This window comes from Megalobrama amblycephala, linkage group LG17 (assembly GCF_018812025.1).
Source record: "Megalobrama amblycephala isolate DHTTF-2021 linkage group LG17, ASM1881202v1, whole genome shotgun sequence".
In the NCBI taxonomy this organism is placed as follows: Eukaryota; Metazoa; Chordata; class Actinopteri; order Cypriniformes; family Xenocyprididae; genus Megalobrama; species Megalobrama amblycephala.
The window spans coordinates 9,780,601-9,793,345 of record NC_063060.1 but is presented as its reverse complement, the minus strand read 5'-3'; the positions used below and the strand labels follow the sequence as shown (position 1 = coordinate 9,793,345).

At 35.8% G+C, this 12,745-nt stretch overlaps 1 protein-coding gene across 3 annotated transcripts in view; it reads right to left on the bottom strand.

Moving 5' to 3' along the window:
* The window catches only part of LOC125250480 (ephrin type-B receptor 1-B), a 300,085-nt gene that overhangs the window by 194,399 nt on the left and 92,941 nt on the right, over window positions 1–12,745 (bottom strand). For all 3 annotated transcript variants that reach the window (XM_048163076.1, XM_048163078.1, XM_048163077.1), the window contains exon 2: window positions 3,303–3,367. In XM_048163076.1, the coding sequence (XP_048019033.1) occupies window positions 3,303–3,367 (65 nt within the window). The remainder of the gene's footprint in view (window positions 1–3,302; window positions 3,368–12,745) is intronic.

Sequence of the window (12,745 nt, the reverse complement as noted above, 5' to 3'; positions counted from 1 at the left end):
CGTATTAGAGAAAGACTGATGCGGGTGTGCTGGAGGGGGCAGCTGTGAGAATTCGCCAAATGGTGTGAATGAATCGTGAAAAGCAGTCAATAGTGCGTGTGAAGGACGAGTGGGGTTAAACCTTCACATGTGACCCCAAAGAGAGAATGAAGTAAGGAGAAAAGAGCAGAAGAGTAAGAAAAAGCAAGAGAAATAGCAAGGAAAAAAAAATATCTCAATATATAGTCCAAAAGAAGAAGAAAAAAGAACTGTGACCCCCAGGAGAGAATTGTGATATAGAGAATAGTCGTTATAATTATTATTATTTTACAATGTATTATATAACCTTTATAATAATATAATATACATTATATGAAGTAAATGTAACTATTAATAATACATAAATATAATTTATATAATTCATAATTTATTACACAGTGCTCATAATAATATAATATACATTATGTGAAGTAAATGTCCATGAAAAACACCACAAAGATATAAAATAACAATATAAAAATAACAATGAAAATAAATAAATAAATACATTTTACATAAAGAAAAATATTTAGATATTTAAACAAATATCTATGTGATCATATAATTTAAACATGAAAATTATAATCCATGAAAAACATGCAACATTAAGTCACGATGGATGGATGGATGGATGGATGGATGGATGGATGGATGGATGGATGGATGGATGGATGGATGGATGGATGGATGGATGGATGGATGGATAGATGGATAGATAGATAGATAGATAGATAGATAGATAGATAGATAGATAGATAGATAGATAGATAGATAGATAGATAGATAGATAGATGACATTATCTGAAGTAAATGTGAGTGGTGCTTGTTAAAGTGCAAAATCCTTCCTGTTTGTTCAAATCCTTCACCTTAAGTAACAGCACTAGCGATGCTTGCCTCAGCAAACTGCACTAATTACAGGGAGGAATCTGGCTGTCTGTTGCATGAAGAGCTAATGGATTTCCTCTCACTAAATTTCCTGTCCATCACTGTCAGACATGTGTCATATGCTTGTGTGGGTGTGTGTGGCCTCCGGTGACCATCTGTGGATACTTTTATTATTAATTTTAAAGCACAGCTGTCTCAAATAGAGAAAGGGTGGGGGGGGGGGGGGGCAATCTCTTAGAAAAATGTACCACGGCAACCAATATATCATAGCTCACTCCAGTCAATGTTATTATAGCAAAATCATAATAAATTACATTTTTAGACCCTCTGTAAACAATTGGCTTTAAAAAAATCATCTTAATTTACAATTTAATTTACAACTCAATATGACTTAATTAAAGGGGCTATATGTAAGATTTTCACTTTAATAAAGCATAAAAATTCCACAATATGTTTGCAGATATTTAGGAAACATGCTAAGTTCACCAACTTGCTTCTCCGAAAAACAATCTACAGCCAGATATTCTACTTTGAAATGTGCATTCAGTGTCAGAATGTCTGTCTTTGTTTTGGTCTGTGCGAAACCGTGTGCTGCCAGTTTATCCGATAGTATTTCGACATCACAGGTTGCCAGCTGGCGACACTGCGTATTGTAGCCATGGAAACCAGCAAACAAACTGGGTAAGAGAATAGCAGATTCTACCTGACCTAAAAAGCCTCTGCATCCATCTAAATATCTCTATGAACGACAGCATATTAAAACACAGATAAATCAACTCATCAGCTTACAGTGTGTAAGTCTCCTCAGCTTTCATTGTGAATTGCGCTCCCTCTTGTTGCTGGCAACCTGTGTCTTTGAACGAGGGGGCGGGCCAAACAATATTTTGAATTTGGACTGCAGTACCTATGTCGACCACTGGGTGTCATTCCTACATAGAGCCCCTTTAATGGCTAATTTACACTTTATTAAGTTACAATAAATGTAGTGATTGTCAAAAGTGCTGGTACTTCGGTACCAAGCTGGTACTGAAATTTTAAAAATGTGACGTTTGAAACAGGCGTCTATGGCAATGACTATGGTATTTTACCAGAAATTACATTTACCTTTTTCTGTTTTTGTTTGTTTTGTAAGGGAACCGACAAGAATTAACACTGTCCAAACCAGGCATGGCACAAGTTTCCAGTTTTTTCTGTCCTTGAAGGAAAACAATTCCATGAAATAACTAAATCACAGCTGATCATAATGTATTTTGATGTTTTATAGTAATGTGAAGTGAAATTATTTGAGATTTCAGTGTGGGTGGAGCTATGAGATGAAACTGTCGGCCGCCTGTCATGGATGCAGATGGTTAGGACAAAAATGAGTTAACACTGATAAAATCACCAGTCAGTGTGCTATTGTGCAAATATACAGACAAACCAAAACTTATTCAGACATTTTTTGATATTTTTGATATATTTTTACTAGCGGGTGCAGGACACTATAGTTCATTTATGTAAGTGAGGATAGCAAAATAAAGTAAACTGTGACATATTATACCCAAACATTCTTTGTACAGTGGACCACCAGTAAAACTGATAAAAATTTGGAAACTAAAAATTATTCAGACACTTTGACTTGACCATGTTTTGCTTAAGTGTTATCTGACATAATTAAGATTTTTTTTTTTTTTTTTTTTACTCTGAAATCTTGTCATATTTTATTAGCATTTTTTTCAGCTATAGTGAATAAACTGTGTTAATGAATGAAATGTTCAAAGTGTCTGAATACATTTTGGTTTGACTGTATGTTTGGTATAACTGTATCCAATGGAAACAGTATCACTTTCTACATAACCTCCATGAAATAATACTGAAAACACTCAGACAGAACAATTTCTTGTGCCCTTATTGAGAGTTCAATGAAACCTTTATATTTCTCTGCAGGTTCAGCAGTGCTGCAGCTGTCATTACAGTAGCCCGCTCTCCTCCGGACCACATTTAGATGGATTCAGAGGTGCTTTTTTACCTTAAGTGGACCCATTATGTCATTAAGTCCTTCTGAACTGCGGAGTGTAATGCGTACGGCGATTGCGATGAGGGTTTTACTTTGTACCCATCAGCAGGGAGAGAAAGAGGTGTGTGCGTGTGCATGTGTGTGTGAGAGAAAGAGAAAGAAAGATTAAGAGAAAGATCTCTTAATTTCACTGTTCAGACATGGCACCTGTAGTACAAACATATTTTATGGCATATTTTAGAGCTAATCGGAACCCTCTTCGTCTAGTAAGCTGTTGCTGAAGGGTGAATAGAAGGAGTTTTCAGATTAATGTGCTTTTCTAAAAATAAAAGACACAGGGTAAGTATTTTAACATAGTGTGAGCAGTTCTGTAGGTCACTTATTCATGCAAACACACACTCACCCCTGACGAAGGGTACGCCGTCCACCCGAGCTCTGCTGTGGCGGTCCGGGTGTCCATTAATGTTTCTGAAAAGCAGACAAAAAGAAAGAATTATGAGGAATTTGAATATTTAGTTTGCTTTTACCCCCCAAAGTTTTAGGTTAAAGTTTAATAAGTTATTGTAATATTAATTAATATTAAATAAATGAAAGAATACATAAATAAACTATTTATTTAATAAACATTTTTGTATTATTACATAAATATATTATTGAATTAACATTTAATAATAACAACAATAATAATATTTATTATTATACTTGTATTAATAATAAATAAATAAATAAATACGGATTGAAAATCGCTGCTTTAGAGCACAAAACCTCTACAGTGGCACCTTTGCACCCACAATGGCCCTGTGTTTCTGAAGACAGATATAGAATAAGCTGTCTTTGTCCATTAAGTGGTCAAGCTCTTGTCTGACGTTATCAAGGAAGATATCTTTGACCAGCCGGGAGAATAATCCACATACACACACTCCACCAAACACAGATAAGATGGTTGAAAGCGATAGATTGGATTGATAGCAGACTTTTCCATCAATGATCATCAAAGCAAGGAAAGACACTTACAAAATTCCACAAAACGGGTGCCAGTTGTGTCCCTCATATATATAGTATATATGTAAAGAGGGACTTAATGAATATCTCATGGCAACTTTACACACATTTTCCAACAGCATCAAAAAACTCCAAAGCATTAAGTGAAGCAGCTCACCAATACCAGCAGCTAAAAAGGCTCCCCATACAATGGCACTATTCCTCCATGCTTCACTGTGGTAGAGATGCTTTCATTATTATATTTCACAGCAGACTTTTGAAGACAGCACTCTGGAGCATCACCATGCAACTCATGTTTCATTGTGATTCATCACTCATCAAACAACTTCCCATATTCTGCCAAAAACTTCATTCTGTCTTTGATTTTTTTTTTTTCCTGAGACAGCAATGGCTTTTTAAGTAGTTCATTTGCTTTTGTTAATAGTCACATCACAGGATGTCTAAGTATAGGGATTGTTAATCAGACACCATGATTCAAAATGCACATGATTCTTGGATTATTGCAAAGTTTTACCATTATACAATTAAAGTTTATCATTTGCATGTGTTTTAGGTCCTGTCAGTTTTAACATTCAAGCAATTTAAACCATCTGAGAGCAAGAAAGTGCGAGACGGAGTCTATCCTGAACGTGTGGCTGTTTTCTGTGCGCACACACACAGAGCCGCGCAGATGCATGTGATCACTGAATTTCTTTATCTTCAGCTTTGTGAGTATCCTCGTAAACACAGTTGTTCATGGCTTAGGTGGAGGTAACAACTGAGAAAGAAAACAGATGTGTAACTGTATTTTGGATCCGCGCATTCATTCTTAAAGTGACAGCAGCCTAATATTCCTGCTGCTTTTTGTGTCATGAATGTTAATTCAACAACAAAACACAAAGAGAAAAATCACTTTTGTAGCTTTAATATAGATTAATTCTATTTATTAGGGGTGTAATGATACGCGTATTCGTATCGAACCGTTCGGTACGAGGCTTTTGGTTCGGTACGCGGTACGCATTATGTACCGAACGGTTCGTTGGACTAATTAATTACATTTGGAAAATAAAAAAGTGTGTGAAATATAATGTTTTGCATTCAACAAGGTAGCCCAATAACCCAAACGACGTAACAGGCAACGCCCCTGACACCCCCAAAGAAAAAAAAACACCAACTTATATGTTTATATTAGGCTACTCAGTCAGGCACTTACTCACTCAGTACGCGCTGAAGGCTCGTTGCAAAATGGCTAATGCGTTTAACAGACCAGAAATATAAGATCCTCCAATAACCAACAGGTCTGGTGTTTGGGTGCACTTTGGATTCCCTGTAAGCTATGATGGTGATGGCAAGAGAGTGGTGGATAAAAAAACAACGGTATGTCGCATCTGCTACTTGACAATAGGGTACACCAGCGGGAATATTTCAAACATGTCAACTCATTTACGCCGACATCACCCCAGTGTGTCAGTATCTGGAACAAAACGAAAAAAAAGGAGAAACATACACGCCACAAACTATCCCCGCAGCATTTAGACAGACATCACCGCGGTGATTGGTACATTTATAGCCGCGGATATGAGACCTTACTCTAATAATAATTTTTTTCTTTTTGCTGTATCTAAAACGCATCGAATCGTACCGAACCGAACCGTGACACCAGTGTATCGTATCGAACCGAACCGTGAATTTTGTGCACCGTTATACCCCTACTATTTATGTAGTGTTATTTTACATTTGATTATTCAATTTCTGTACCTGAATACTGTTAGACTTCCCTGAAAAATATAAAGCACCATTTAAGTAAAAATAACGTATTTTCTTAGCGATAGCCTAGATGCTATTTACACTAAGTGAAAATATATGCTGCCTTATTGGGAGAAAAAAAAAAAACCTTCCTACACCTTCCCCTAACCCTACCCAAAAAAAACACTTTTTAATATTATTAAACACTCGTTCGCAGTTTATTTTCACTTTTAGAACATTATTTTCATTTTTATTGAAAAAAGATGTGAACTCGGCAAAAGGCGGAATCTAACCCGTGTCAATTGCATTAAAAGCCTGGTCTGTGAGACTTACTCGATACTGCTGCCCTGCACCACTGAAGATATTGAATTATTTTTTAAAACTTGGTCTTGGTCCAACCAGACATTGATGGGCGGAGCTAGTGTAAATAGCATTTGCCAACAAGGGAAGCTATTTGCACTACATAGATAGATATATAGATATATAGATAGATAGATAGATAGATAGATAGATAGATAGATAGATAGATACACCACGTTCCAAATTATTATGCAAGTAACATATCAGTAAGATTTCACTAGAACAAACATTCAGATTTTAGTTTTTCTAAGAAAATGTATGTTTGTTTATTTATCCATGTCTTTTTAGATAACTGGTATCAATCTCAGACAAAATAATTTGGCAGGTCTACTTAGGTCTATGGAAACCCTACTTAGAGGTTGTTCCACATTATTAAGCAAGTCACAGTTCTCATGTCATATGGAGAGGAAGAAAGATCTTTCTGAAGATGAAAAGCATGAAATGGTCCAATGTTGTGCAAAAGGCATGAAAACAACTAATATTTTCTGAAACTGAATGGAGATTATCAAATTATCATAAGATTTGTGAGTGATTTGGAGCACAGCAGAACTCGGTCAGATAAAGGCTTATTAATGAAAGTTCCTGTCAAAAAAATTAATTTTATTAAAAGGGCAGCTATAAAAAAGCCAGTGTTCAGCAGCAAACAGGTATTTGAATCTGCTGGTGTCTCTGGAGTCTCAAGATGCTCTCCATGCAGGCTGGCAGTTGTGCGTAAAGATGCATTTTGCAGCATGGGATAGTGCATAGTGCATTGTATTTCAGAAGGCACTATCCTTCTTTTTATATCATAGCTGAAAATGGCCAGTTATGAACTTCACGTATCTTGCAAGTGTCATTTTAATACCCTCAGAGACCCTAAAGGGACCTTCCATCTCACTTCCCAGTATTCCAGCCCAAATCATCACCCGTCAGCTCCTTGCTGACGTCGCAGTCTTGTTGGAACGTGGTGGTCATTCACCAACCATCCAGAAATCCATCCGTTTAGACCATCTATTGTAGTACAGCATTAGTCAGTGAATAAAACTATTTAAAAAATGAGTCTTCATGTATTTCTACACCCACTGTTAATGTTTCTCTTTGTGAGGTTTGGTTAGTGGTGTCTAAAATGCATCTTTATGCACAACTGCCAGCCTGCATGGAGAGCTTCTTGAGACTCCAGAGACACCAGCAGCTTCAAATACCCGTTTGCTGCTTAACACTGGCTTTTTTATAGCTGCCCTTTTAATACAATTACTTTTTTTGACAGGAACTTTCATTAATAAGCCTTTATCTGACCGAGTTCTGCTATGCTCTAAATCACTCACAAATCTTACGATAATTCGATAATCTCCATTCAGTTTTCACAAAATATAAGTTGTTTTCATGCCTTTTGCACATCATTGCACCATTTCATGCTTTTCATCTTCAGAAAGATCTTTCTTCCTCCCCATATTGCATGAGAACTGTGACTTGCTTAATAATGTGGAACAACCTCTAAGTAGGGTTTCCATAGATCTGGCAAATTATTTTGTCTGAGATTAATACCAGTTATCTAAAAAGACATGGATAAATAAACAAACATTTTCTTAGAAAAACTAAAATCTAATTGTTTATTCTACTGAAATCTTACTGATATGTCACTTGCATAATAATTTGGAACGGTGTGTAGATAGATAGATAGATAGATAGATAGATAGATAGATAGATAGATAGATAGATAGATAGATAGATAGATAGATAGATATATAGATAGATAGATAGATAGATAGATAGATAGATAGAGAATGACCTACTTTTATTCAGTTTGTGATACTGTTTTTTATGCTCAAGTTTGCACGCATGAGTAATTGTTCTTTAAAAAAATGACACTGCACATGTCAGTACAATGCTGTTGAGTTTTGTTATGCTGTAGGGGCTACCACACAAATTTCTGGAGTCAAACTACATCAGTGTAAATGGATTAACATCCAACTCCTAAACCCACCAATGGCCATTCTCCTTCTACCCTTCCTTCTGGGTCCATCACACACACACGCACATATATGACGAACTGACTTAATTGCATCCCCGTGTGCTCCCGCTCGGAGCGAAGCCTGTCACACCGAGATGGTTATAAGTAACGAGTGATGTCACAAGAGAGAGAAAAGATGAACAATATACGTTCTTTCCACAAAACACAATCTGACGCTACACACCGAAAGCCAACTGTCATTTCCACTGTTCTCTCACTCTCCGCATCCCTCGTATCTCCATCTCTCTGGAGTTAATCATACGCTCCTCTCCTGACGTTTCTCTATATTTCAAGAGGAAGAAAGAAGATGATAAAGTAAGAAAGGTTCACTCTCTTTCAGATAAATGAGGAGAAGAAGATGACAAGCACTCGAGCTTTAAGCTGATAGATTCATAACATGATGTATAATTCTGTGATCTCCTCCCAGGCCGTCAATAACTCCCCGCCGGCTGATCAAGAAAACACATACTCACTCATATGAATCGTAAACCATATTGTCAAGCGCTTGAGTAAAGCATCAATAAGGCTCATAAAGTTTTTTATCCAAGTCAGTGGCAGCCGGTAATGCCTAGTTAACTTCCTCAAAAACAACCAATCAATTTCAAATCAGAGTTCCTCAATCTAACCATGTTCATCACGTTCCAAACCAAGAGCTGCATACTTTTTAGGCTTCATAGGCATATACCCAATTGTTCCAAATAGTAGGCAGCACTTTCAAGGCAAAATTGAATGTATCTATCATGAATAAGACGATCTCATAATGGATTGCCAGCTCAGTGATAAGGAGTCAATGGAGTAAATCTATTTTATTTGGTACCAAAAGCACATACTTAATTGGTAAGAATTTTTACCGTTTTTTTACAAGTCTCTTACGCTTGCCCAGGCTGCATTTATTTGATCAAAAATACATTAAAAACAGTAATATTGTGAAATTTGTGAACTTCATCATTTAAGTTCCGATGCTATAAAACAGACTTAATTGAAACACTCATACAACGATGGATTTACTCAACAAAAGATATTTTTACATAATTCGGATAACAACCATTTTTCAGTTAAACAAGTAGTCTTGCCCAAAACTCACATACCATAAGCACAGGGTTGAGTGCTAATTTTAATAAAATTAAAATAAAATAAAATAATATTAAAAAAATATAATTAAAATAAAGCATCAACCCACAAGCTACTTAAAATAAATATTTAAATAAAATTAAATTTAAAATTTAAAAGTGCCAGTCATAAACTACTTGAAATAAATAAAATATTTAAAATAAAAAAAATGCTTACAGGAGCTTTAACAGAGATAAAATAAAGATTATTATGGGAAAGAGATTACATTAACACATTGAATGATTTAGTTGTTATTGATCGGAGATGATTGATGAGCCTCTGTTGGAGATAAGCAGAAAAATCATTCATTCTTTGATCAATTATGACATGATTGGGAGAGCGGAGAGTTTAGAGCCAATCAGAGATGTTCTTTACTGGTGTGGGCAGAACACAGTGTGATGATTGGAAATATTAAATCCCTAGACTTAAAAAAAAATGCACATTGTGAGTAGGCTTTGTTGTTAAACACACACACACACACACACACACACCACAATTCAATTTATCTAAATAGCACAGTCTGTGTGTTTCCTCCAGCAGCTGGTGTCTCAGAGGAAACAGACCTCTGTACATTACTTCCCTCAGGAGATGCATCCTCCTCCAGAGAAATCACTCTCATTCTGTGTCTGAGAGGGGAACAGGGTGGTATGTTCAGAGCTTAATGTTTTTTGAGGTCATATCAGATTCAAGCTCATTAATATGCAACATGTGGCCTATGATAAATTTGCATAATGGCACAAAGGGATCATGGAATCTTGTTAGGATGCAAAACGGCAGCAAAGAGATACAAAATGGAGACCACCAGATAAAAAAGAGAGTAAGAATGTGCGAGCACAGAGTAGATCACACATTTCATGTATAATAGTAAAGCCAATCTACACAAAGTGACCCTTTTTACCTCTGTAATTACACACAATATTCCTTCCTTTTGTTTTCTGCTTTCTTTGTGCTTAGAAATTCACTGAACAATTTGTCTGTATTTGAAATAGTCAGCACACATTGTGCTGAGCTTTTTTAGTTTTAAGTTACTGACATCAAATAGGAATGCACAATATTACATTACTGATTGATTTAATTAAGTAAATAATTATTTTCATGGTATAGATGATTACACAATCCTTCAGAAATCACTCTAACATGCTGATTTCGCACTCAAGAAACATTTCTTATTATTATCAATGTTGTGCCACTTAATATTTTGTGGAAACAGTGATACTTTTTTTTTTTTTTTCACGATTTTTTGATGAATTGAAAATGTATTTATATTAGGCTTGTCAAAAGTACCGGTACTTCGGTACAAAGTCGATAGTGAAATGTTAAAAATGTGACGGTACCAGCATTTCCCCATAACATTTTGATTCTGACTATCTTAAAAACCTCTGATTGGCCATTGTGTTCATGCGCTCAACAGATATATCGCGATGGGCTACAAAGATCAACGCTTCAAAAACATGTTGTAAATAGAAATCTTTCACGCTCTTCACCGAGCGCTTACACAGTTTCAAAATGCTTTCAAATGCACCTGTGTGCTTTCAAACGCTCCCATGCGTTGTTCATTGTATCCATTGTAGCCAAATAAGGTAGGAGGACAATTGTTTTTTGGTGAAGTTCCCCTACATGTGAGCTGCATCTGGATTAAACTTTGTGGTAATAAAGTAGCACCCCATAATGGGCATTTTTAAAAAATGTTCCTCCATGAGGAATATCTTGTGATTGATGCACTGGATTGTGATGATTTTGGACTCACTTCAATCGGGAGCATCCACTGTAAGTAATGATGTGCCATTTTCTATGATCTATGCATGTTTCATAAAGTTATAAGCGAAAAAGCCACGTAGAAGCTACATTTGGAGTTGTATTTGTCATAACGTGAGGAATATCTTGTGATTGATGCATTTTTTATGTTGATTTTGGAATCATTTTAATCGTGAGAATCCGCTGTAAATAATGATGTGCCATTTTCCACAAACAGAGCATGTTTCATGAACAATGTGACATACAGTAATTGCTGCATCAGTATATTATTTACATATGGGTCTTGCGGGGCTTCACATACAAAAACTCAAGTTCAGTCAAAGCCCAAAACAATTGTGCCTGCTGTATTCTACTCTGTGAGACATTTCAAATGACATATGACACATGACTATCTGAGCTGTATGATGTTTTTGACACATTGCAGCTCATAGTAAAAAAATGTATTTCTTATATTATGATTTTTTTTTTTTTTTTTTTTTTAATCAGCAAATAACTCAGCACTTCTTAGGAGTTAATCAAATTTTGTGTTGATCAAGGCAGTCGTTTTGAAAAATATGATTATTATTTTTTTGGTAGCTAGGTGGCGCCCGCAGGCACTACACTCTTGTTTAGAGGAACAAGTAAACAATTGCTAAGAGTTGATCAAAGAGTTGCATTAAAAAGATGAGTTTCTAAGCTTTAAAATGATACCTATTTTGTGTTATTCCTATCAGTGGTTGCTTAGTAATTTGATTAGGAATTTTTGGCGGGGGGTGGTGAACCGCTGGCGGTACACTTCAGGTTTAAAGGGTTAAGTGAGTGTTAGATGATTGCAAGGACAATCCAAAATGTAAAAACTGGGTTAAATGAGCATGCTTATGTCAGGGTTATATCTGTTTAGTTTTTTTTTTTTTTTTTTTTTTTTTTATCTGTTTGCCTGTTCTGTTTTTCTTATGCCAAGTTTACACTACAGGATTTTAAGCCCAATTTAAGCCCGATTTTCAAGTTAACACTCTGAGGTCTAAAAACGCGCCGGCGCGTTTTGCAGGTTTTTTTTCACATTGCAGCAAAACAGACTTAAAATACTCTGTCATTTTTTGTCATAGAAACATAAGTAATACATCAATTGAAACTATAGAATATCTCCTTTTATTTGTATACACTCAGAGTAAAAACAAAATGTTGTGCTTTTTGTAAAATAAAGAAAACTAACATGATGCGTGATCTCTCATCTCCCTCTGAACGAAGTCCAATCTGATAGTTCTCAGAAAATGAACTGTAACTTAGTGAATACTAATCACAAAAATTCATACTTATGTCTAACAAAACGTTGAAATGTCAGGTTTTAAATCGTGCAAGTCAAATCGAAAACAAATATTCTCTGTTTATGTAATCTGTATGAAAAGAGAGCCATGTCAGAAGTCCGTGATTCAGCTCATTACCCACTAATGCGGCCACACCCACGGAGCCAGCGCTATTCACAGGCAAATTCAGAGACAACACATGCATTCATCATCTCAATCGTGTATTTATTGCCTTGAAAATTGTTTATCTGGATGAAAAAGCCATGGTTAGCGATCTCTGGAAGACATTCAGTAAATTCCTGTTTGTTTTCTTCTATTGATAAGTTTTAAGTGAGTTTTTGTTTCTTTAGCGCCCTCCGGCTGTAGTATGAATTGGTAAACACCATTCATGGAATATCGTCTTCTTCTTAGGTGAATTTGTGGACTAAAATGCACAGAGCGCCCTCCGGCTGCAGTATGAATTGCAAACACCAGCGCTCATAGAGATAACAATGAATATTAAATAAAAAATAACTCCTCTGTATAGAAAATTGACATAAACATATGAGAATCCTATATTTCTCCAAATGTGCATGCTTTTAAACTAAAAGCCTATATTCAGACTCTTTGCATCACAGAAAT